The sequence below is a fragment of the Trichogramma pretiosum genome, unplaced genomic scaffold, assembly GCF_000599845.2.
Source record: "Trichogramma pretiosum strain Unisexual culture from Peru unplaced genomic scaffold, Tpre_2.0 scaffold141, whole genome shotgun sequence".
Taxonomy (NCBI): Eukaryota; Metazoa; Arthropoda; class Insecta; order Hymenoptera; family Trichogrammatidae; genus Trichogramma; species Trichogramma pretiosum.
The window spans coordinates 25,189-49,302 of record NW_019640924.1 but is presented as its reverse complement, the minus strand read 5'-3'; the positions used below and the strand labels follow the sequence as shown (position 1 = coordinate 49,302).

The 24,114-nt window shown below is 35.5% G+C and overlaps 1 protein-coding gene across 1 annotated transcript in view; it reads left to right on the top strand.

Annotated features, from left to right (window-relative positions):
* LOC106657662 (insulin-like growth factor-binding protein complex acid labile subunit) overlaps positions 1-24,114 on the top strand; it is a 53,924-nt gene that overhangs the window by 5,980 nt on the left and 23,830 nt on the right. Inside the window, exon 2 of the mRNA XM_023457706.1 lies at positions 12,376-13,001. Within this exon, the coding sequence (XP_023313474.1) occupies positions 12,641-13,001 (361 nt within the window). The 5' untranslated portion in view covers positions 12,376-12,640. The remainder of the gene's footprint in view (positions 1-12,375; positions 13,002-24,114) is intronic.

The following is a 24,114-nucleotide window of genomic DNA, read 5'->3' as shown; positions in this document are numbered from 1 at the left end:
GATTAACTGATTGCGATGATCCTGATGCTGATCGCCAAGCAGTAAGATCAGGTTGAGCTACACTGGAAGATGGCCATGGTTGATTAATTGATTGAGACGAACTTTTTGTAGTCGGCAAAACAAAATTGTGAGGCTGAGCTAAGCTGGCATTCGATGGGCAAGCAAGATAATTTGATTTAGCTGAAGTGGAAGATGTCCAAAAGAAATTGAATGATTCAGCTGTCGATGGTCCAGGCATCTGGGCAGAACTTGATTTTTGTGTACTGATCGGATTTTCAGTGTCACTGATTTTTGATTTATAAAGGTCCAAAAGTTCATTCATCTTTTGATTCAATTTTTCTGTAGCAGGATTTACTTTCTTCTTTTTTTTCGAAGCAAATTCATCTGCTTCAGGAGCTTGCAGTGATTTTCTTTTGTTTTCATTAAGTCCAATCTCTGTAAAGATATATTGATTCGTTAACTTTAAGTATATATTTAGATGATGAGTAAAAAGATGATAAGTACATACCATTATTTAGATTTAAAGAGAATAAAACATGTCTCTGCTGTAGATGTCGATCCATAAAAGACATTTTTTGCATGTATGGATAATCATTTGCCTTTAAACCATCGCCAGATTTATCATTCCACATTTCTTTACGAGCTTCTTTGTAGTCGTTAAGAAGTGTATTCAACATACTTCGAACATCATTTCCTGTAAAAGAACGATTATAATTAAAATTAAATGGTTATCAAATAATATTATTAATCCAGTTGAATAAATTATTAAATTTATTAGGTTATTAATTGAACGTTTTTCGATAAAACCAGAAAACAAGGTTCAGTATCAGAATAATAATGATAATCATAGATAAATCTAAAGTACTCACCAGTACAAGGTTCACAATTATTGTTCATCCTGTAATTATAATTATTGACTTGTACGGCTATATCAGTAAAAGCCTCCCTCCTTATATGCGGATCTTGATAATCCGGGTGAAATTTATCGTACAAAAATGGCTTAGACATTACTCCTTGTAATATAATGTCGATACACAGCATAGCTTTTTCCACCATTGTCCTCTGTAATTAACCTTTACTGAGTTAACGTCGTATCTATACTGATACAGTTCTTAGTGTATACTCAAATATATAGGCGATCACCATCTACGACCTATGTTCGACTCACGTGGAAGCACATACTCGTCCATCGTTGTTTTTCATTCTGCTAAATTTCTGATTGTCCCGCGTCTTTTCATAAATCCTTCGACTTCGGCAAGAAGACAGTTGACGGACTGTAAGAGAAGCAATTATAAACTCAACTTAAATCTAAAATGAATAAACAATTAATAATTGATATAATGGTCAATTTATTGACCAAATCTGATCAATATCATTTTATGTACAAAAAAAATCTAACCGACCCACAGTGGTACCAAACTGAAAAAAAATGATCTAAATTCAAGTAAAGTGTCAAGATAATTTAGCATGAAATAAAAATCCAAAACTAGTGTCAGATTCGGGAGACTATGAGAAATCCAACGCCATTTCACATTTTGAATTAGCTATTTGTTTGAACATTATACATCTAATTTAAGTCTCATATGATTAATTTGTTATAACACAAAATTTCCTAATTATTTATTTATTGAATTATCATAGCTATTTTTGTGAGCCGAAAACTACCTCAGCTAATTGGTTATTTTTACAATCACTAAAATAGTATAAAAATTTAAAATTAATATTTGTTAAAAATAATGTTTGTTTTGTTAATAAACAAATGGAAAATTAACGTGCAATATGTTGTTCTCATCACAATTAAGCATTTTATTTGGATTGATGGAAAATAAGCATATCATTTTAACTTTCGACGATAATTGCTTAAGCAATTGTTATAAACAAATTATAAACAATTGTAAAATTTAAATTTCTTATACTTTTTTACACATACTTGTTATTTTTGATACAATTTCAGTTGTTGCGAAGAATTTTTTAGCCATATTTCCATCGTTCGTGTTGCCTGCTCCCTGAGTTGGTGTATCCACAAGTATTCCCAATTTTTCACGAAATCTCGTCTGAATTAATTTTTTGCGGTCAATAAAATTTTTTTCATTGGACTACGATTATGAAACATGAAATAAAGAGATAATTTTCAATTAAATTAATAGAATTTTACAGGCACATGGCAAATATTGAATTAATTAAATGAAACATACTGCCCAACGCTTAATCTTCTTTTTATACGAGATGTGTAAAACTGCCTCCATAAAACGAATTTGAGCGTGAAGAATCGAAAAGCCGTACTTCAAAGCGTCATTATTTACGGGGCACTCACACATTTCTTCAACTTTATTGAAATTAGAAATCGTCTTCGAACACACGAAGCACGTTAAAGGGCTCGGAGTTTCAGTCAAGGCATTGCAAACCTAATAATAATTATATTATACATAAATAGAAAAATGAGTTTACATTCAGCAAGTCATTTTACCTTCCCATCTATCATCGTAAGATGCATCTCGAAAGAAATTGAACACGATTTATATTTAAAATCGGTCAAATCTTCGATCTGCTGCTGAAGATCCTTCTTCGTTTCTAGCCGTTTCTGGCGTTTCTTTTTCGTGTGCAATTTTAATAGGCCTACCGAAACGAGTGGAAGAAGGTCTTGGATTGGACCAATACACGATGCCAGTATATTTATCCACTAATTGCAAAAGTGGTGGTAAAAGTGATGTGCAGAACAGACTGTCGGAATATGCGGCAGAATCCTTCGCTATTTGTTGATAAGATCGTAAATTAGTTCCATCAAAACCATACTTGAGGACAAATACAAGGCTCGCTTCTTCATCAGCTACATCTAAATTAAGAGCCATCATAAGCTGGTTTGCTGTGTGATTGAGAAGATCTTGAAGAGGGACCTTGCACAGTGTCTCGCTAATAAAAATATTATCTGGCTACGTGGCTTTTTTTGCTTCAAGAACCTGCATAAACAAAAGCTTGCGTAAGGGACTAAACGATTGTGTATGTATGTACACGAGAGCTTAAACAACTTATTATGTGCTCAAATTTAAATAAGAGGAAACTTGAGTAAAACCAAGATCGCGAGAATGTATGAAAGCTCGAAAAGACAATGATTTCGTATCTGGGTGGAAGCGAGAATGATTTCGAATGTGTGTGAAAGCTCGAGTGCAAATGTGTATGTAAGTGGAAGCGAGAATGATTTCGAATGCGTGTGAAAGCTCGAGTGCGAATGATTACGTATCTGGGAGGAAGTGAGAATGATTTCGAATGTGTGTGAAAGCTCGAGTTCGAATGTGTATCTCTGTGGAAGCTAGAATGCGAATGACTGTGTATTTGTGTTAAAGTTCGAGTGCGAATGATTACGTATCTGTATTGAAGTGTGAGTGCGAATGATTGCATTTTTGTGAAAGCACGAGTGATTAAGAACGAAATTTAATGTAAGCTTTCGTGAACGAAAGTATGTATGGTACTAACTATTACCTTTTTATATAATGGATATAGTGAATGTCCTTTCTGAATGGCAGTTCTTCTCATCATGTTATAGACGCGCTTTGTCAATTTCCCTTCTATTAAAAAAGCTGAAGCTTCCTCGGGAGTCATCGATTTGCTCTCTGTTTCATGAAGTTTTTTAAGCAGGTGTTTCGCAGTACCTCTATCTTTTATTGCGTCTAAAAGCTTTGCACCTTCTACGTTGTTATCACTTTTGAATTTTTTAATTACAACAACACAAGCTTCTTCATGGCTCTTTGTTTTGTCGTGTTCTGCGACTCATTTACGAAGTTGTATTTAATTTTTTGTTCGAGAGCTTTTTTCACCTTTCACTAACGTTATCGTTATAAAACATATGCACGAAATTTGTGAGTATTATTTGGCCTTGTTTTACAAAACTACTTTTCATTTCACTTTTTAAAATAAAACACAATTCTTGATTTTTTATTGAAAAACTATACATAATTACAATATCTTTAGGCTCACAAAGCCAGTTACGCTTGTGACATTTGACCACAAAATATAATGTGATGTATAATCTCTGATCACAAGTGTGAGCAGAAATGAAATAAATCAAAGATATGACAAAGATGCAAAAAATAAAAACACCGAGCAAAAGGATATCTGCTATACAATACAAGTACATATAAATTTGTAAACACACACGCATTTCTATTGCTTGTGTATAACTTGTACCTTGAAGCAAAAGCTTTGTTTATGTATGCAGCATAGGCTAAAAAGGTAAATAGAAATATACAAATCATCATGTATTGACATCTTTTAGTCTTATAATGTTTGATGATAAATACATTCAAAAGTCTTTTATTACGATTATAGAAATATATTAATAAAATAAAGTTAATTAATTATACTAGAATACTGATATGAAGCTTAGCTATAACGCTTCACAACAAAATTTACATCAATGTTTCATAAACCCTAACTTGCGGAAGTCCTCTCGTCTTTCGTTCAATTTTTTATATATTTACGAAACGTTAAACAATATCATTTATATAAATATTTACAACAATTAGTGGTAACATTAATTTGTTTAAGTAACTAATTGCAAAGGATTTGCATATTTCATTTTATATTAGTAATCATCTTTTTAAAATCCTCATAAAAATGATTGTTCATTTTGTGATTATTATTGTTATTATTATCATTACTTTTGTTATTGTTATTATTATTATGATTCATAATAAAGTAGTTATACAAAACAAAATTTTTGAATTAACTTAACTAGTAGTAGGGACTTACTTACTAGTAGGGACATTTAGACAAATTCTAAAAAATTGTGGATGGATCTATTATTTATAATTTTTTATATAAATTTTTTAAACAATTTCCGTTATTGCTTATGATTTAATATCTTCTTATACATGAATGCAATAGAAATGTCTGATTTTAATGAAACGATTCATGTATGCTGATTTTCAATTTATTAATTTATAATAAATAATAACAATAATAATAATGATAATAATAAAAATTATTATTAAAAATGCATTCTAATATTGTGATCCTTTGATATTCAATTAATATGCAATTCTTATAAGTGTTCACTAGCACAATAATGCATGAAGAATCGATATTTAACAATTATAATGGTATTATAATATTATAATGGAATTTTATAATGGTATTATTAACAATTATTAATAATTTGTTTATAACAATTGCTCAATTATCGTCAAAAGTTAAATTGATATGCTTGTTGCCTATAAATACAGTGAAAATGCATAATCGTAACGAAAACCACTTAGTGCACGTTAATTTTCCATTTGTTTATCAACAAAATAAAAAAATTATCAACAAATATTATTGTGAAATGTTTATGATTTGTTGGAAAAAAATTTGAGTTATAATCAAATTTAATATGTGTAAAAAAGTATAAGAAATTTAAATTTTACAATTGTTTATAATTTGTTTATAACAATCGTTTAAACAATTGTCGTTGAAAATCAAAATGATATGATTATTTCCCATCAATCCAATTAAAATGCTTAATTGTGATGAGAACAACATATTGCACGTTCATCTTCCATTTGTTTACTAACAAAACAAACATTATTATTAACAAATATTAATTTTAAATTTTCATACTATTTTAGTGATTATAAAAATAACCAATTAGCTGAGATAGCTTTCGGCTCACAAAAATAGCAATGATAATTCAATAAATAAATAATTAGGAAATTTTATGTTATAACAAATTAATCATATGAGACTTCAATTAGCCGTATAATGTTTAAACAAATAGCTTATTAAAAAAGGGAAACGGCGTTGGATTCCTCATAGTCTCCCAAATCTGACACTATTTTTGGATTTTTTTTTCATGCTACATTTCCTTGACATTTGAATTTAGATCATTTTTTTTCAGTTTGGTACCACTGTGCGACCCCGGTTATAAAACGGGATCGTTTTATGCAGCAGTTAAATTGGCAGCAATCGAGTTGCATAATATCGAACTAGCAGGTAAATTAATATCAAATTTATTTCATTAGTTTGTAATTTTTTCTATTCGCAAAAATGAATGTAATTATTATTTAAATATTTTTACAGACCGAAATGTCATGACTATATGGAAAGGTGCACGAGACAAATTTGTTCGGCTGAATAAACAATTGGGAACGGACCGTTATTTAAAACCTGCAGATGCACAGTTTTATAATAAATTTATATTTCCGGAATATTGCTCATAAAGATGGTGTAAGAGTCGTGAAGTAGAAAAATATTTATACTAACGACGATGAGGGTACTCCTGACAATGACGATTGTCTGCAAAAGTTTCCGGATGCATCAGCTGTTTTTGATGATTCAGTTGGAGATGCTGATTGCACAAATATAGAAGTACTGGATGAGTACAAGGATTTAGTTTTGCCTCTGTTAAGGATGTTCCCTCAGACCTGACCGACAAATTTGGGCATATGTCTAAAAAAAATCTGAAAAAATTCATACGCTTTCCTTGACAAATTCTAAGACTTTTTTATTCTTTTAAAATTTTTCGTAGAGTTCATGCTTATTGAGATAAAAAATCGCGAAGATTCATTGCTTGAAATTGTTTAAATTTGAATCGTTTATAGCTCGTGAACAATAGATTTAAGAGAAAATTTGCAAGAGCACTTTTTTGTTTTAAATGACCCTAAAAACCTTAAAAAGTGAGTTTCAGGTCAAAAAGTTTAAATTTTTATTTTTGCAATGTTTTTACATTAACTTTTCTCAAAAACTGTTTGGTCAAGTTTTTCCAGTTTTTGAGCTATGTTTTAGAACATACTGAAAAATCATCTCCTAGTTTTTGAAAAGATTTTATCGATGCGTTTTTTTATAATAACACAAAATAGCGTCTTTTCGACACACTAGCATAGGGATCCCATGTTAAAGTACCGAACTTTGATTAATTATATTTCGGAAATGGTTTGGTTAAATTTCCTGAAATTTCTCACACATATGAAGAGCACTGTCAATAATATGTGGTTAAAATTTTAAGACCCTTTATCGATAGTCATTTTTTTGAGGGAACTACCTTATATTATTTTTCATTTATGTCAGTTGTCATTCATAACTCACAAATTATTTTTTTCTTTAATTTTCATGGGTTAAAATGATTCACCTAATCAGCAGCAAGAAAAGTTGAAGAAAAACTTGACTCATAATAAAAAAAATCAACTTTACTCTGGTGAGATAAACACTGAGCTCTCATTAGATATTTGTCACACTTTTACAGTTTCAATTGAACGTCAATCATCAATGGATGACAAGCGTAAAGCCTTTCAGTTTATATTAGAAAAAATTAAAGAATTTTGGATTGATTACTGGTTTTAATTTGAATTGTTTTTTCAATAAAAAAAAATGAACATGATTCTATTATTATAACAATAAAATTGTTCTTTCAATAAAAAAAATATATGTATGATTCAATTATTATGTATCAATAAAACATTGTTCAATTCCATCACATATTTTATTCATTTAATACCCATGTTAAATTTTTCATTTTCAAATTAAAAAACAAATTAAAAATCACAGGAATACTTGGGAACTCAAACAAGAATATAGGCTTTATGCAGCTGATAATCTAAGTAGGGAACATGAATACTTTAACTCATTAAGTCCCAAGAGGACGTTTTTTCAACACTTCATTCGGCCACTGTATTTTTGGTGTAAATGGGGTCAAAAAAATATGCGAGTAACTAATTCTAATGTAAAATTTAATGCCCTTTCAGAATCTGATCTCAGATTTTTGAAAAAGTGATCAGGTAAAAAGTTACACTTGATTTTACCCAAAAAAACATGATTTTTAAAAAAAAATTTTTTTATTTTTCGAATTTCCAAATGAAAACCATTAGAAATCTTAGGGGTATCGTGCAAATATTGCGTCCTCGATACCTAAACTAAAAGTTAGTGGGGTTTAGATTGAAGAAAATAAAGTTAAAAAATACACTTTTTTCTCAAGTCCTTCGTTTTTGAGTAAAAATTGTATAAGTTTTCATTTAATTTTGCTAGTTTCGACTGACATTTTTTGTGTTTAAACATTAATTTTTTCAATCGGTACTCCGCTAACTTTCAGTTTAGATATCGAGGACCCGATATTTGCACGAAACTCTTTAGATTTCAAATGGGTTTCATTTGGAAATTCGAAAAATAAAAAAATTTTTTTTTTAAAAATCATGTTTTTTTGGGTAAAATCAAGTGTAACTTTTGACCTGATCATTTTTTCAAAAATCTGAGATCAGATTCTGGAAGGGCATTAAATTTTACATTAGAATTAGTTACTCGCATATTTTTTTGACCCCACCCTTATAAAAATTTACTATAGGATCTCGCGAAATTCCTACAGGAGTCCTATAGGATTCCAATAGGAATTTCGCGGGATCCTATTGGAAATTTTTATAAGGGCATTTACACCAAAAATACAGTGGCCGAATGAAGTGTTGAAAAAACGTCCTCTTGGAACTTAATGGGTTAAAAGTATAAATATGTTTAAGTAGTAATAATTAAATTTTTATATTTTAAATTTTCTGTATGAATTTCATAAAAACATTAAAATTCACATTATATGTGTCCACAAGCTTTAGATAAAAATAGAAAATAACATGACCACTAAAATCATACAACTTCTACAACTATCGATAACCTTCTGCTTTCTACCATAAATATGAATTGAACAGATGATACACTTGTTGTTCTTGACAAATACTTAAATAGTAACGACCAAAATGCTAATCTTTGAATAATGAGATACGTAAGACAGTTTATTTCAAATGTATGAAATTCTAGAAAAAACAAAAAAATATAATCAAGATTTGAAATTGGCGAACCCTTGATGGTTTTTAAATAAGAAAAACATCTACATGTTAATTTTGCAAAATAGAATTGCTATCTCGAAAATTATTCATTTTTTTCCAAGAATAGTGCTGCAAAATTTCAATCACTTAGATTGTAATAAAAGCTGATATTGAATTGATTCGTAGCCATATGTTGCACTTTATAATTTATTATGAATTGTGGATATGAATTGAATTCATGATTTTATAACCATGTTCAATTTGTCTTTTACAAATTAAAAACTCAATTAAAAATCAAACATTATAATTTGATCATGTTACCTTCTCATTTTTATGTTATATTCTTCTCCACTGCCATGGAACAGCTCCAGCTGGTGAAATGAAGTATTCTGACAATCTATTCCTTACTTCAATGGCATTGAACTGCATTGGAGCATTAACTTCTACTTGGATTTCTTCATTAAATCCAATTGGCGCATCAATCCAATGATTGACAAATCCCCGTTCTTCTCTTGAGTCGATTGTAATCTTATAATTTTGCAGGCATACAGTAGACATAATGATTTGTTCACTTCGGAAGGAATTTGTATTTTGATAAAAAAATGAGCCTTAATTGTTTTCATATTTTTCAAGGCTTCTGTAATGAACCATTTTCTTGGCCCAATTACTTCTATAATAAAATAAACTTACCATTGTCGCACAACCCTAGCATAGTGTGTAGGGATGGGTTAATAATAAAATATTAACATTCATATCTTTTAATGCACACTCTGTGATCTTCGACAGGGTCGTTGTCTGGTTGTGTGTAGGCTGCTGCCGTAGGGTTAAAGGTGGCTGTACGTTGATGGATCTAGGAACTCTTAATCTGCTGAGCAGTAGGTGCCGTTGAGGTACTGTAGCTGTTAAAGCTAGCAGATTTGGTGTTCAGTCTATTTTTACCACACTTAAACTCTCACTTGCAAACACTTGAACTTTTAAATAGTAATTACAAAATTCGATCGCGCAGAGCTTCGCCCTTGTTAACAGTTGTAAGTCTTATGATTTTCTGGCATAGCTCCGCTGTACTCAACAGTAATATCTGATCTGCTTCCGAGCTTGACTTTTGCCCAGCTTATATACTATACACTTTCATTCTTATGCGTCAACATGTTCCACCCTTGTTTACTGAAAAGCAGAGGAAAGCGCATGTCGCAATATAAATGCTATTTTTGTTAATTCGCCGAATTATGATGAACATTGTTATGTCTGGAACTATTATCGTACATTTTCAATACTGTTTGACGAATGGTTATGCCCTTTAATATATTTCCATTCTAGTCATAAATCTTGCACATGCTCATATACATTTCATTTCGTACATTATCATTTGAACACACTAACATATGTATTCTCATACTTGTTAATATACTCATACCAATCAGCGCTTGCTCAAGCGTGCGAGCATTCATATAATGTAGCGCTTGCTTATGCGTGTGAGCACTCATACTGTATCGCGCTTGCTTGTTCGTGCAAATACTCATACAGAGTCACGCTCGATAATACGTATGCCCATAAGGCTGCTTCGTTCTTATCTGAACGTAAGAGATGTACAATTCTGCACGCTACTTGTGACGTGTAATTCTTGCTAAGGCGTTTATAAAATAGATGATCGATAAATCGTTACACTTCGTATCGTTTACGATTAAAGATTTGCTGGAATTGTAGTAAAGCCATTGAAAAATGAACGTAAAGCATTTTGTTGAAAATTTTATAATATTTCCTTCCAATTTTGCAAGCAGCGGATATGTTACAGGCAAAACCTGCTTTTAGGCAAAAACAGAAATGCCTATGATTTTAGGTAATAATAACCGCAGTTTGTGAAAAAGTATAGGAAATTCCTAAAATTCTTAGGCAAGCGTAGTCGTCTCAAGCATTTTCGTTTTTAAATAATTTCGCATTAAAAATCATTTGTAACACTGATAATAATTATTGAATTCTTTTACATAATAACGATTATTTTCAGTTATATTTTATGCAGTAACAGGGTGTCACTAAAGTACGAATATCTCGCACGTATTTTTACGTCCAACATATTTTTCGACGAGGAATCTAATCTTGACCTTGAACATAACCTCTAAGCTACAGCGAACCTATTATCGATTTTTTGAATAGTTTCCTCTATTGTAGTCTGCAATTAAATCATCTTATTGGAGCGAGAAAAATTCTGGAGTGCTCATTTACTATATAAAATTTAATGTACTTTTTGAATATGGGTTTATAATTACCCTTCGATAAATATTAAGAAAGTTATAAACAATTTACTGCAAAATGACACGATTTTGAATCCTGAAAAAAACTTTGATTCAAATTTTTTTTATGAAAGAGACTTAAACTTTGGCCAATAATACCCAGAATTGTAGAATGATAACTTAAAGTTTAATTTACCGTAGGTGAGATTTGAATATTCAATAAATTTATTTTCTAATGTTGATCGTTTTCGACTCAGGAAGTACATTTTGTATACATTTTTTGGTAAATTTTTTTGGAAAAGTTAATTTTTTGGAGTACACAATTGTGAATATTCAAATTCCACCTACAGTACTTTAAACTGTAGGTTATTATTCCGCAATTTTAGGTATTATTGGCTACATTTTCAGTCTCTTTCATAAAAAAAATTTGAATCAAAGTTTTTTTTCAAGATTCAAAATCGTGTTTTTTCGCAGTAAATTGATTATAACTTTTTAATATTTATCGGAGGTAATTATAAACCCATATTCAAAAAGTACATTAAATTTTACATAGAAAATGAGTACTCCAGAATTTTCCTCACTCCGATAAAATGATTTAATTGCAGACTACAATAGAGAAAAAAATTCTGTCCGTCTGGGCATTAACGGGTTAAGGGCGTAACAGACTCAATTAAAACCCCTGTTTAACCTAAAAAAATAAAGGCTCAAGTCAGGACTTTTTTCTAACTGTAGCGCCCCCATAATGAAACAAAAAAAAGGTATGACTAAGAGTCAATAAGCAATTGGTGTTCAGTATACACACTCTGCTTTGGGAATAATTATTCCTCACATACGCACAAAAAATCAATAACTACGAAGTAAACACAGTCAATTCAATAAATTTTGTCAGTGTTACAAATGATTTTAAATGCGAAATTATTTAAAAACAAAAATGCCTAAGCCGACTTAAGCATTGGTAGGTTTGCCTGTATTTTTCAGGCATTGCGGGTTTGCTTGAAAATTTTAGGGAACTTCTTTAATTTTTTAGGAATTGCGATTATTACCTATAATCTTAGCCATTTCTGTTATTGACTAGACATAAGCGGGTTTTGCCTAAAAGAGGGTTTTGCCTAAAAGCGGGTTTTTGCCGGTAACAGTTATATAACACCCGAAAATAAATGTTACTTGTACATTTTTGTAGATCAGAAGAGATATTACAAATGTGCTATTTAAAACTTGCAAAAATTTATAATCTTGCAATTACTTTGTTCGTAACAATTATGTGTATTGCTTTCGTTTCTTGGTTTTTTTTAATCACTCATGATTCTAATGATAACTCACTTCGACTTATTCTTTATATTATGCATTTACAAATAAAAAAATTTGTGTTTCAGGTAAAAAATACCTAGATTATACGTGCGAACTCAATTCATGTACGAGAAACTTTGTTGAAGTTTATAAGTTTCTAAAGAAATCGATATAATTTGATAATTATTATTCAATTGGTTGTGATCTTGTGAAATTTTTCCCGTTAACTAATTTTTTGTAAATCAAATAAGAGTTCATGCTACTCATCGATTTCTTTCTGTTCAAACCTTCACTATTATTTGACTATTGCAATTGTCATGATTTGTAGAAAATAATACTCTTTATTTTAAAATGAGCAGAAGTCAAATAAGTGACTTCACCATATTTATCTTATCCTATTTACTAATTATTTATTTAACGAGAGCCGAAAACTTGTCACAATGTCCCACAATTCAAGAAATGATTCCATGTTCTTGCACAGTGAAGAAAAATGGCTTGGATGTTATTTGTGAATTCACTGATTTCAAACACATAAGTAGAGCAATGGATAGTTTGAAAAAGCGGCAAAACTCTATCATCTTCTACCTAAAGTTGAGACACAATGATTTACCAAAGCTACAAGGGTTTGTTTTCCTCGGTTTAAACATTCATCACTTGACTATACACAACAGCAGTCTTGCCGTCATAGAAGAAACATCACTATCGTCAATTGGTAAGTCAAATAAAATTGAGTATCCAGAAATTAAAAAATGATCTTTTCAGCTTTTTCAGAGAAATTTCGCAAATTTTGTTGCTTCCCGATAATGAAGACACAAAAACTATTTATATTTATGTCGGGCTCTCTTATTAAGCTCAACAAATATGAAATAATATTAAATATTCTTTAACGCATTTTCATTAATTTTTTTTGACATTAATTTCTTTCTTTTAAAATTAAATTTGACTACCTAAGCTAGACGAGATTGCGCTTATTCACATTTATCTGTTTTTTAGTTTTTAGTTTTTAAATGGTTTTTTATGGGCTTCGTAAATTATATGCATCGTGCTACATTAATGTACTATAACGGGAAGTTGATCCATAGGATCCGCAGGACGGAGGAGCAGATTGGGTTCAGCTGAGGGAATAGTCGTGCTTGTTATTTTACAATAAATTCATTTATTTAATATTAAAGCTACGGACACACACAATAATTAGAATTGAATCAGGCAATGGCCTGTATGAATAAATAAAGCAATAGATTAAGTTGGCTTATGCCAAAGATAGTATACGCGCGCACGACTATGATCTCGGCGAGCCGTTGCTCCGCTCAGTGTGCTAAGAGAGAGAGATTACTTTTTAATTCGAACAGGTACTTACAATTGGCAATCGGCCTCTCGGGATGGCTCGCTTGGCACCCTCGTGTCGTAAGGCACTTGCACAAAAAACCGTGACTCGACTTTTACTCTAATTTGCAATCGCGAATTTACAATTAATTAATATGGCAAGCGTATGCCTATTAAAGTAGTAAGCGGTATCACAGCTCGTAACAGTCTCCGCTCGCGGCCTGTCATTCATAGGCGCGAGCCCCGAAAACCTCTCTCTCCCCCCTCATCGCACACCAACGGCGCCGCGACTCGTCGGCCGACGATCCGTCATACTGAAATAAACTCACATAATATTTATAATTATTATATTTAATATCAATTGCCGGGAGAGAGTCTAACGAATACTATATTCGTTACAGTACATAATGTATTACAGATACTTGGCTGTACTTAGCTATTACTATAGAAGTTTTTATTGTTAAATCCAGAATAACTGGTACTTTATTTACAAAATGCAGTGTGACGAAGCTGTTATGTACCGGGGCGTCAATTGGTCGCAGGGGCTGATGCGCAAGCGTGCAGACGACGCAGATGGAGTCGGTACAGTAGTGATGATCCTGATCGGCCGTGGAGGTAGGTTCGGTTCTCAATTAACACGTTGAAACGCGAGGACGACACACGTGCACTCCCGGTGGTGATGGTACGTACGAGGACAAAATAATGACCTCAAAGAAGTGGGCCGACGTTGCCTCGACTCTCGCAAGGAGGGCTACGTCGGGAGAGGTCACGTCGACGAAGTGCAACGGAATCGTTGCTACTCGTCGCACACGTGCTCCGCTCGTTCGAACAGCAAGTCGGAGCTTGCAGGGAGAGGTCGATGACCTGCGGGTCGTGAGACTCCGGTAACGCAACTCTTTCCTCTGGACGATCTTGCTCTAACCGAAAGTCAAAAGGACATCCGCCTAAATTGATACCCGAACAAGAGGTTGACTAAAGAGATGGAAAGAGGGAGTATTGGCACTCGAGCGTCAGAGTCTCGCACCGGGATATTCTCCCGTGCACGAAGCTGTGGCGATGAGGGACTGTGACACTCTCGTTCGATGGACTATGTCCGGTAATTAGCTCGGAGGCTAAGTTCGCTAAACACTTTAAAGACTAAGTTCGCTAAGCAACTCAGAAACTAAGATCGCAAAATAACTCAGAGGCTAAGTTCGCTAATTGCTCTCGAGACTAAGTCCACTAACTAGCTCTGCGGCTGAGTCCTTCACGGATATGCTCCTAACAAAGTTCAAGTCCAACAGAGGTTCGTCAATGTAATCGGTTCGCAAGTCTATGAGCAAGAGCTGGGGTAGTTCTCGGTTGGTCGTTCAAGAGTGAATGATACTGCAGCGAAAAACTGCGCTCAATATATACTCGTCGGAAAATCGGTGGGGCGAGGGAGAAGGGAAGGAATAGCCACCTTAAGGGTGATCAGGCCGCCGGTTCAGATAGCTCAAACGCACTGTGGCTGTAGGGTAAGGGAAGGAGAGTGCCAATGGTCTTGCAGTAGGCGGAGCAACGACTGCGTCGGTGCCGCGGCAGAGTTCGGTTTGCGCGTCTGAACCTGCATCGGCGGTGCCGTTGTATCTATTAATGACCCTACGGGCTCGTGCGAGCTTGCGGGTATACGAGGGTTGCGTTGGTGCTTGCGGTTCTGTTTTATCTGAGCGTATGTGCATCAGCAGCTGCTCTTTCATCTGAGCGTATGCGCGTCGGCAGCACTCTTTCACCTAACCACCCGTCCAAGCGTGCTCTCGACGAGACGGATGGTTGCGGTGCTCTTTGATGTGCGCCAGCGGTGTGATGTGTGTCTACTCGAGTGGCATATCTCCTCATTCCTGCTTCCTACTAGTTCGACCCTCGGTCTTACCTACGGTCGGTAAGGCAGGTTGCACCTGCATTTCCGAGGTCGCTGCTGCGTGCGTTGTGCTAACGAGGCGGTCATTATAGTCACTGCCCCTCGCTCATGCGTCATGCTGACGAAGCGGTCAGTACACTACAAAGCACACGCCTGCAAATTTCAGCGTCGCACCTGACCCAAGGCAGTCCGTACACCGGCGCAACGCGAAGAGAGATCTCGCCACGAGAATGCACGGATGAATGATTTCGCGTACTTTCCTCGTAGCCTAGATTTCAGGCTAAGAAGAAGATGAGCTGAGCAGATCGAGAACGCAACACCGAGGCCAAAAGCAACGAACCGCATCTCGAGATTCTACAAGCCTAGGCCGATTAAAAGCCTGCAAGCCGCGTAGCAATAGCAGTAGAGTCACGCGCCTACGGCGCAATCTACTGCGCCACAGAGAAAGCCCGCCAGGCAGATTACCACGAGCCGAGCAAGTGTGCACACGTGTCGAGAAAGCAAGTGAAAGGTTTAGAGTGAAATTTGTTTAAAACAAAACGAAGCAGTACGCGACTGTCCAAGTCCTCGGCGTGGAGAACTCACCGACGATAGAGAGTGTAAACAAGTGCGAGTGTTATACGGAAGGCGCGGATTGTGCGAGTGCCAAGGCCTACGCCAAGAAAGTGAGGCTAGTTTCCCCCTCGAGAAACACGGCGCGATCCGAACTCGATAGCCACCTAGGCCAAATAGCGAGATTCTGTCTAAAGTGACTGCAGCCGAAGGCCACGGTAGCAGAGAAGTTTGTCAAGAACATCGTCTACGAGAAGAGCCGGTGAAGAGGTTAGCGTTTAAGTTATTTAAATGGTTGGTCACTTGGCCGTGTGCATGATTGCCTCATCGTGCTCGTGCGTGTATAAAGTGTGTGTGTGCGTGTGAGTGTCGTCGCAGCGGCGGCGAGCTCATTGTGTGTGTGTGTGTGTGAATAACACGGCAGGCTGCTGTGTTGCATTGCGGGGAGAACACGCAGATGTACGGCAGCATATACGCGGTCTCGTAAGTTTAGCCACGCGGATACAGCCGAGCTCGATCGATCACGCGTACGTAGCGACGGACATTTTGGCCAAGTAGAAGAACGTCACGAACGTAACCTATTGCCGCGTAGCAAAGGTTCTGCCACGGAAGACAAACGAGAACGCCACCAGCGCACCTGGTGGCCAATGTTGAAAGCTAAATAAAGTGACTATATTTTGAAATTGAAATTGCGAGTCATCGTTAATTCACCATCATGTTGTAAATTGTCCAGATTTCTTACTTTTCAGGGAATAAAGTAATTTCACGGAATAGCACAGATTTTCGCGGAGTTCACGATAAATTGAGATTTCCTCGGCCAAAATCGAAAGGTGAGTTACTTGGGCCAACAGCTCGGCCAAAACTCGGCAGAAGGCCCAGAACCTCCTTGGAGAGTTTAGCGTAAGTACGAAAGGTCCCAATAATAAATTCTTGTCGACGGCATTTGAGCTGGGTCTTACCCGATAAGGCCGATTTGCACGAGTGCAAAAACTGCGAAGCTCGAATATCATAAAAGAAAGAAAAAAAACTGATAAGGTTGGGAGGAGAAGGGAGTGTGTATCAAGATAGTTCTGAGATAATCTTGGCAACATTCTCATCTTTCTGTAGTAGCTAAATTTTCTCAGAGCAGTTTTGTCTACTCAGTATTCGTTTAGACGTTAAGCTGAACAGACGTGTTTATGCCTAATACCTTATACCTAATAGTATATATACAGTACATCTAATTAATATTCAATAATAAACAGTCTCCGTGCTAACTAGAGAATAATTCAATTTCCGTAATGTCGGGCCAAGCGGGCGATCAACACACTGCCCGCGATGAAGCCAGACCACCCTCGAACTGGGTAACTCAAACCCGAAAAAGATCTAGAAACAGTCCAGAAAACAAGTTTGTCCCGATCAAGAGACAGATGACGTTGACGGGCTACTGGCTTTCAAACCCATTACCAACGAAAAATTCGTTCTCGCCTCTGGAGAATGAAAGTCCAGAAGACGGAGTTGTAGAGGCCCAGAGCGAGGACAGAGAGATGGCGGCAGAGAGTAATCCTACCGATACAAAAATTAAACCTCCACCGATATTCATAAGTGGTGTCAAAAACGTAAACCCTTTGAAATTAAAACTGAGTGAAATAGCAGGTAAAGAGTATTACATTAAAATCCAAAGTAATGACTCAGTTAAAATCCAAATGTTGTCTGAACAACATTATAAAGCCGCGATTGAAATGCTTAGATTGCAAAAAACCTCATTCCACACATACCAATGCAAAAGCCAAAAAGGCTTCAAAGCAGTTTTACGTAACATGCATCCATCAGTTGAAATCGCAGAGATTAAAGAGGCTATCGAGGAGTACGGTCACTCGGTAGTAAAAATATCTAACATCAAACAGGCCGTGTCCAAAAAACCACTCCCTCTTTTCTTCGTGGAATTAAAAACCGATATAAATAACAAAAAAATCTTTGAAATAAATAGATTATTAAACTCAGTAGTAAGCTTCGAGCCACCGCGCAAACATAGAGATATCCCCCAATGTATGAGATGTCAAGAACACGGACATACTAAAAACTATTGTGAAAAACAGCCTGTTTGCGTCAAATGCGCCAAAAATCACGCAACTAATCAATGTCCAATAAAAGAGAAAATTAAAGAAGTAATCTGTGCAAACTGCGGTGGAAACCACCCAGCTAGCTACAAAGGCTGCATTGTTCGCAAGCAGCTACTACAAAAATTATATCCAGCCCTACGCGACAAAAAACTCGAAAATCGCAATAATCACGTAAGACAATTCTAATCCAAAAATATCGTTCAAAACGTCTCATACGCTCAAGCTGCTTCCAGGCCAGCAGGAAAGTCACTCGAAGCATATCAACAAACATTAACAGAGGAAATGGCCATTGTCGAGAACAACAACATTCAAAATAACAATAATAGCTCTATACTAAAGTTAGAAAATATGATGGTGCAACTCATGTCTTCTATGGATGTAATGCTTAAATTACTAACAACGCTCATAAATAAATTATAAATGGCTGACAACAAAAGATTAATCATCGCAGCATGGAATGCAAACGGCTTGGCTCAACGTAGCCTAGAGTTAAAATCATTTTTGATGATGAATAACACTGATATCATGCTCATCTCAGAAACTCATTTTACAAATAAATCTTATCTAAAAATTCCAAACTATATCATTTATGACACGCAACATCCTAGCGGCAGGGCTCACGGTGGTACAGCTCTCATTATAAAATCTTCTATTAAACATTTCGAACTCGAGAAAAACACTGATGACTTTTTACAGGCTACCAGCGTAGTAGCGGAAACCTGTAAAGGTCCCATCACATTCTCAGCTATCTACTGTCCACCAGGACGTACCATTAAACAAGATCAATTCACCAAATTCTTCAAAAAGCTAGGTCCTCGGTTCATTGCAGGTGGTGACTTCAACGCGAAACATCCCTCTTGGGGCTCCCGTTCACAAACTCCATCTCCCCGTGGTAGACAGCTATATAACGCAATACAAGAAAATAACCTTAAGCCCGCCTCATCCGGAGAACCAACATATTGGCCATCCGATCTTGCAAAAACTCCTGATCTCATTGATTTCTTTATCTCCAAAGGCATATCAACTCATTACATCTCCGTATGGTCAAGCCTCGAACTAACCTCCGATCACTCACCAATAATAATGAAACTGTGCGTTGAAGCCATTAACAACACTAAACCAGCTCATCTCGGAAATGAAAAAACTAATTGGCTTTCTTATAAAGAATACATCAATGAAAACCTCACATGTAATATTCCATTAAAAACTCATAATGATGTTGACACCGCCGTTGAAAACCTCAACCTTCTAATACATAAAGCAATATATTTTTCTACTCCTCCTTTAATATTCGCGCAAAAAACGTTTAACCTTCCTACGGCAATACAAAATAAAATAAGAGAAAAACGAAAGCTCAAAAAAATCTGGCAAAATACTCGCAATAGTCAAATTAAAACCCGGTTAAACAAAGCTATAAAAGAACTAAAGACGTTACTTCGCGACGATAAAAACAAAAAAGTAAACAATTATTTAAAAAACCTCGCCCCTACGGCATTAACGGATTACTCTCTGTGGAAAGCCACCAAGTATTTGAACCGACCTCAGCAATTTATACCACCGATCAAGACAGCAAGTAAATGGGCTAGAAGTGACCAAGAAAAAGCAGAAAACTTTGCTGAACACTTGAGCAAAGTGTTTGACACTCCAGCAAGACAAATTCCAGAAGCTCAAGAAGAAATATTACTACAAGACCATCAATTATTGTACGAAGAGACACAAGTAAAGAATGCCACTCTGAATGAAATCCAGAGACTTATCAGCAACTTAAAAAATCGAAAATCTCCAGGATATGATGAAATCACCAGCAGAACATTGAAGGAACTTCCACCTAAGGCACTAAGATACCTTACTATTCTTATTAATGCCTGTTTGAGATTGAAGTATTTTCCCAGCCAGTGGAAAGTTGCGCAAATAATTCTAATTCCAAAGCCAGGAAAACCTCCTGAGCTCACAACATCATACCGACCGATCAGTCTGCTACCTATTTGTGCTAAGCTTTTCGAAAAAGTCATACTCAGTAGACTCAAGCCAATACTTCAAGAAAAAAAACTAATTCCAGGACATCAATTTGGCTTTCGTGAAAATCACTCTACCATCGAACAGGTAAATAGAATTGTAGCAATCATCCGAAGAGCATTCGAAAGGAAACAGTACTGCTCGGCCATCTTTCTGGATGTAGCCCAGACCTTTGATAAAGTTTGGCACACTGGTCTACTCCACAAGATTAAAAAAAATCTTCCCTACGCCCTATACCAGATACTCAAGTCTTATCTCGAAAACCGAACGTTTCAAGTTAAAGTTAATAACGAGGTTACCAAACTCTACGACATCCATGCTGGAGTTCCTCAAGGAAGTGTTCTCGGGCCTGCCCTATATTTATTGTACACCTCCGATATACCATCCTCACAAACGACAACAACAGCCACATATGCGGATGACACTGCTCTACTAAGCACTCATACAAACCCAATTGCTGCCTCAACAAAACTGCAAGATCATCTAACAACTGTAGTAAATTGGTTCAAGAGTTGGAGAATCAAAATAAATGAAAATAAATCAGCTCACATCACCTTCACCCTCTGCAAGGACACATGCCCAACTGTACTCATAAACGGAACACCAGTGGCTCAATTCAACGTAGTTAAATACCTTGGGTTACATCTGGATCGTCGATTGACATGGAGGACCCACTTATGGAATAAAAGAAAACAATTAAACTACAAATTTAGAAAAATGTACTGGCTACTTGGTAGGAACTCAGTACTAACCATGGAAAACAAGCTACTCCTTTACAAGAGTATACTGAAGCCCATCTGGACATACGGTATACAACTGTGGGGTGCAGCTGCAAAATCCAACCTAGAAATTATCGAAAGATTTCAGTCTAAAGTACTCAGGAATATCGTCAATGCCCCATGGTATGTGACGAATGACGCCATCAGAAGCGATTTAGAAATTCTATCAATAGGTGAAGAGGTACAAAGATTCTCTTCCACCTACAAAACTAGGCTGATACATCATCCGAATCTCCTGGCTGCCCAGCTTGTAAATGTGTCTTTTGAGGAGTCAAGACTCAAGAAGCACAACTATCTGTGAAAATTAAATGATCCAAGAATCAATATAATAAAACTGTAATTAGTCAATAAGGGCTCTTGTCACTGGACCCGAGCCCACTCATGTTTCCTTATTGTATGTATAGAACTATTTGCCTATTGTCTGTTCGCAGACAGNCAGGAAAAAAAAAAAAAAAAAAAAAAAAAAAAAAGTTTTGTCTACCGGCAACAGATCTGGGTCTTTCGCCATGTGAAGTGGCTAAGAATCTGTAAACGATATCTTCTTGTTACGACAGTGCCTTTTTATGTTAAAAAAATGTGCTCCATAACGTCAGATATTATAAAATGGTTTTCATCCAAAAATTTGAAGGTCTCTACAGGTGTGAAACCAGAATCACAAGCACGTACGTGGTATCCATATTTTGCCAGGAAAGGGCCCGATATTAAGCTGTTTGAGGAGACTTGCATGGCACTTTTTATGTGCTGTCTAATTAATTTAACGATGAGCGTATCTAATCTCGGAATTTCTGCTACCCATTAAACTCAAGAGTCATTTATTCTCATTTTGAAGTTCAGAGCGGTGCAAGCCTGTGCAAGTACGCAATATCTTCGTTTCTAATACTTTCATTTTCCCATGAGACTGTTACTTATATTGAACCCTATAGGGCAAATGTAGGTTAAAATGGTCCGGATTAAGCTCTGATGGACAATTAACTTTTTTTTCAAGAGTTTATTGCAGAACATCGCTCAAAGGGCATTCTAGGTTGCATTAGCTTTTTGGACTTGGCTGTAGATATGCTTATCAAATTTTAACATATCGTCTAAGAAGACGCCTAGATATTTTACTGACCTTTTGTGCGGTATACTAAAGAGGTTCTCAGTGTCTATGATGTGGAAATGCTTCCAGTTTTTCCTCGTGTAGGCAGATTTTGATTTTAGCTGTGATCTGAATAAGATTGTCTCGCATTTATTTACGTTGGTTTGTAGTTTCCAGGCATCAAATTGTTTTTTATTTTATTGAAAAAGAGTTCTAGTGATACCTTTATGTTGTCTAAGTTTTTGTTGGCTACACATGTTATGAGGTCGTCCGCGAGCGATTGAGTACGTTTTGTTGTTATTATTGATATCTAAGCTGTTTATCATTTCGGCCGTGTAGATTTTAAACAAGAATGGTGACAAAAATGTTACTTGCTGCAGACCCTTTGTAATTATCTGAGGTTGGGTGGATGTATTTTCATTCATTTTTACGATGAAGCTTCTGAGTGGGGCCCTTGAATTGGGCCACTGATGAGCTTTATTACATGGTGATAGTGGTAATTCTAGGAGTTTGAAGATCAGGCCCGCATCCCAGACAGAGTTTTGATTTCAACAGTTTATTTACCAAGGTCGAAAGACCGAATGACAATTAGCAGTAAAAGTTACAATAATACATATTTACAAAGAGAATAAGCTGATAGTAAGCTTAGTGATAGAAACAGATGTAAAATTAGGCTAGATTAACATATATCAAAACGCAGTTGTTTAGTATCGCATTCAAAACATAAATAACTAAGAGTATATACAGGCATAGATAACAATTATTAGCAATGGGTATGAAAAATATAATTGATAAGCATAATAAAGATGTTAAAGTTATTGAGCATTCTGATGTCTCCTCAAGTAGTGTCCGAGTAGACTCTTGAACGACGCCAGGAAATCCGATAACCGCAGTTGAGCAGTAAGTGTATTCCATGAGTTGGCTGTTCTTATAGAAAATCCTGACTTCAAGGTGGAGGAATCCGCAAATGGAACCTCAATCGTCGGAGCTCCACCTACGATTCTCGCTGATCTGCGGACCTCATCGCCCGTCCAACGATAAAGGTTTAAAATATTTTCATTACATAGTCCATTGAGCGCCTTCAACGTTTGGATGTTCAAAAAGTAGTCGCGTATCTGTGATGGGAACAGCCAATCGAGCCTGGTGTAGTAAGGTTGAAGCGCAGCATCTCTAGGGAGCTGGAAGATGTAGCATATACACTAGGGTGGTTCACTTTTTCGAAGGATCCATCAGAATCTTAAAGTTTGAGGTTTAAAATGAATTTTCCTTTAAACTAGAACTCGAAAAAATTATTTTAGATGGTGTCGATGGAGTTTTGAATTTTGAAATTGTGCTCCAAAAAAAGAAGCGAAATAGGGCTACTATTTATTTCAAACTCTGTTCAGAGTGTAAAAATAATCTTAAAAATGCATTTTCTCACGTGTTTTTGTCTGCAAAATCGAATGCCGCAGTCAGTTTTAACCTAGGAGCAAAATTTCATTCAAAAAAATACACTTTTTCGATCGTTCTTTTTCGCAAATTCCGCAAAGATCATTTTCAAGCGAGTAGCAAAGGAACAGAAAAAATCTAGAAAATTTTTTGACTCCACCAAAATTTGGAATTTTATATGACGATTCCAATGGTATGTATTAGTATACACTTTAAAATTATTTTAATGCAGAAAATTACAACTTTATCCCAAAAAACGATATTTAAAAAATGGAAAAATGGAAAAATATATTCGTTTCTTCAAGAAAATGGCTGAGTATAATCACTTATGAAAAAAATTGCATGCAAATATCTGATAGTATTTTTTCTCACCTTTTCAACGCCGTTTTCCGATTTAAAAAATTCGCAAGATTCGCTGAGATACAGCTGTTTTTGTACGATGCATTTTTTTAGCTTACAATTAAATAATTCTGAGTTAGCTCTATTCTTTAAAAAACCAGCAAAGCAGAATTAAAAAAAAATGACGAGGTTTTTCATCATCCAACGGACTTTGTGGTGACGAGCCTGTAGGTGAAACGCTCCGTCACTAACCGTTATATGACGGCATCGACTTGACGCCTCGAACATACCAAGTTTAAAGCGCCGTAAGCGCGTAGCGCACAACACTGTAG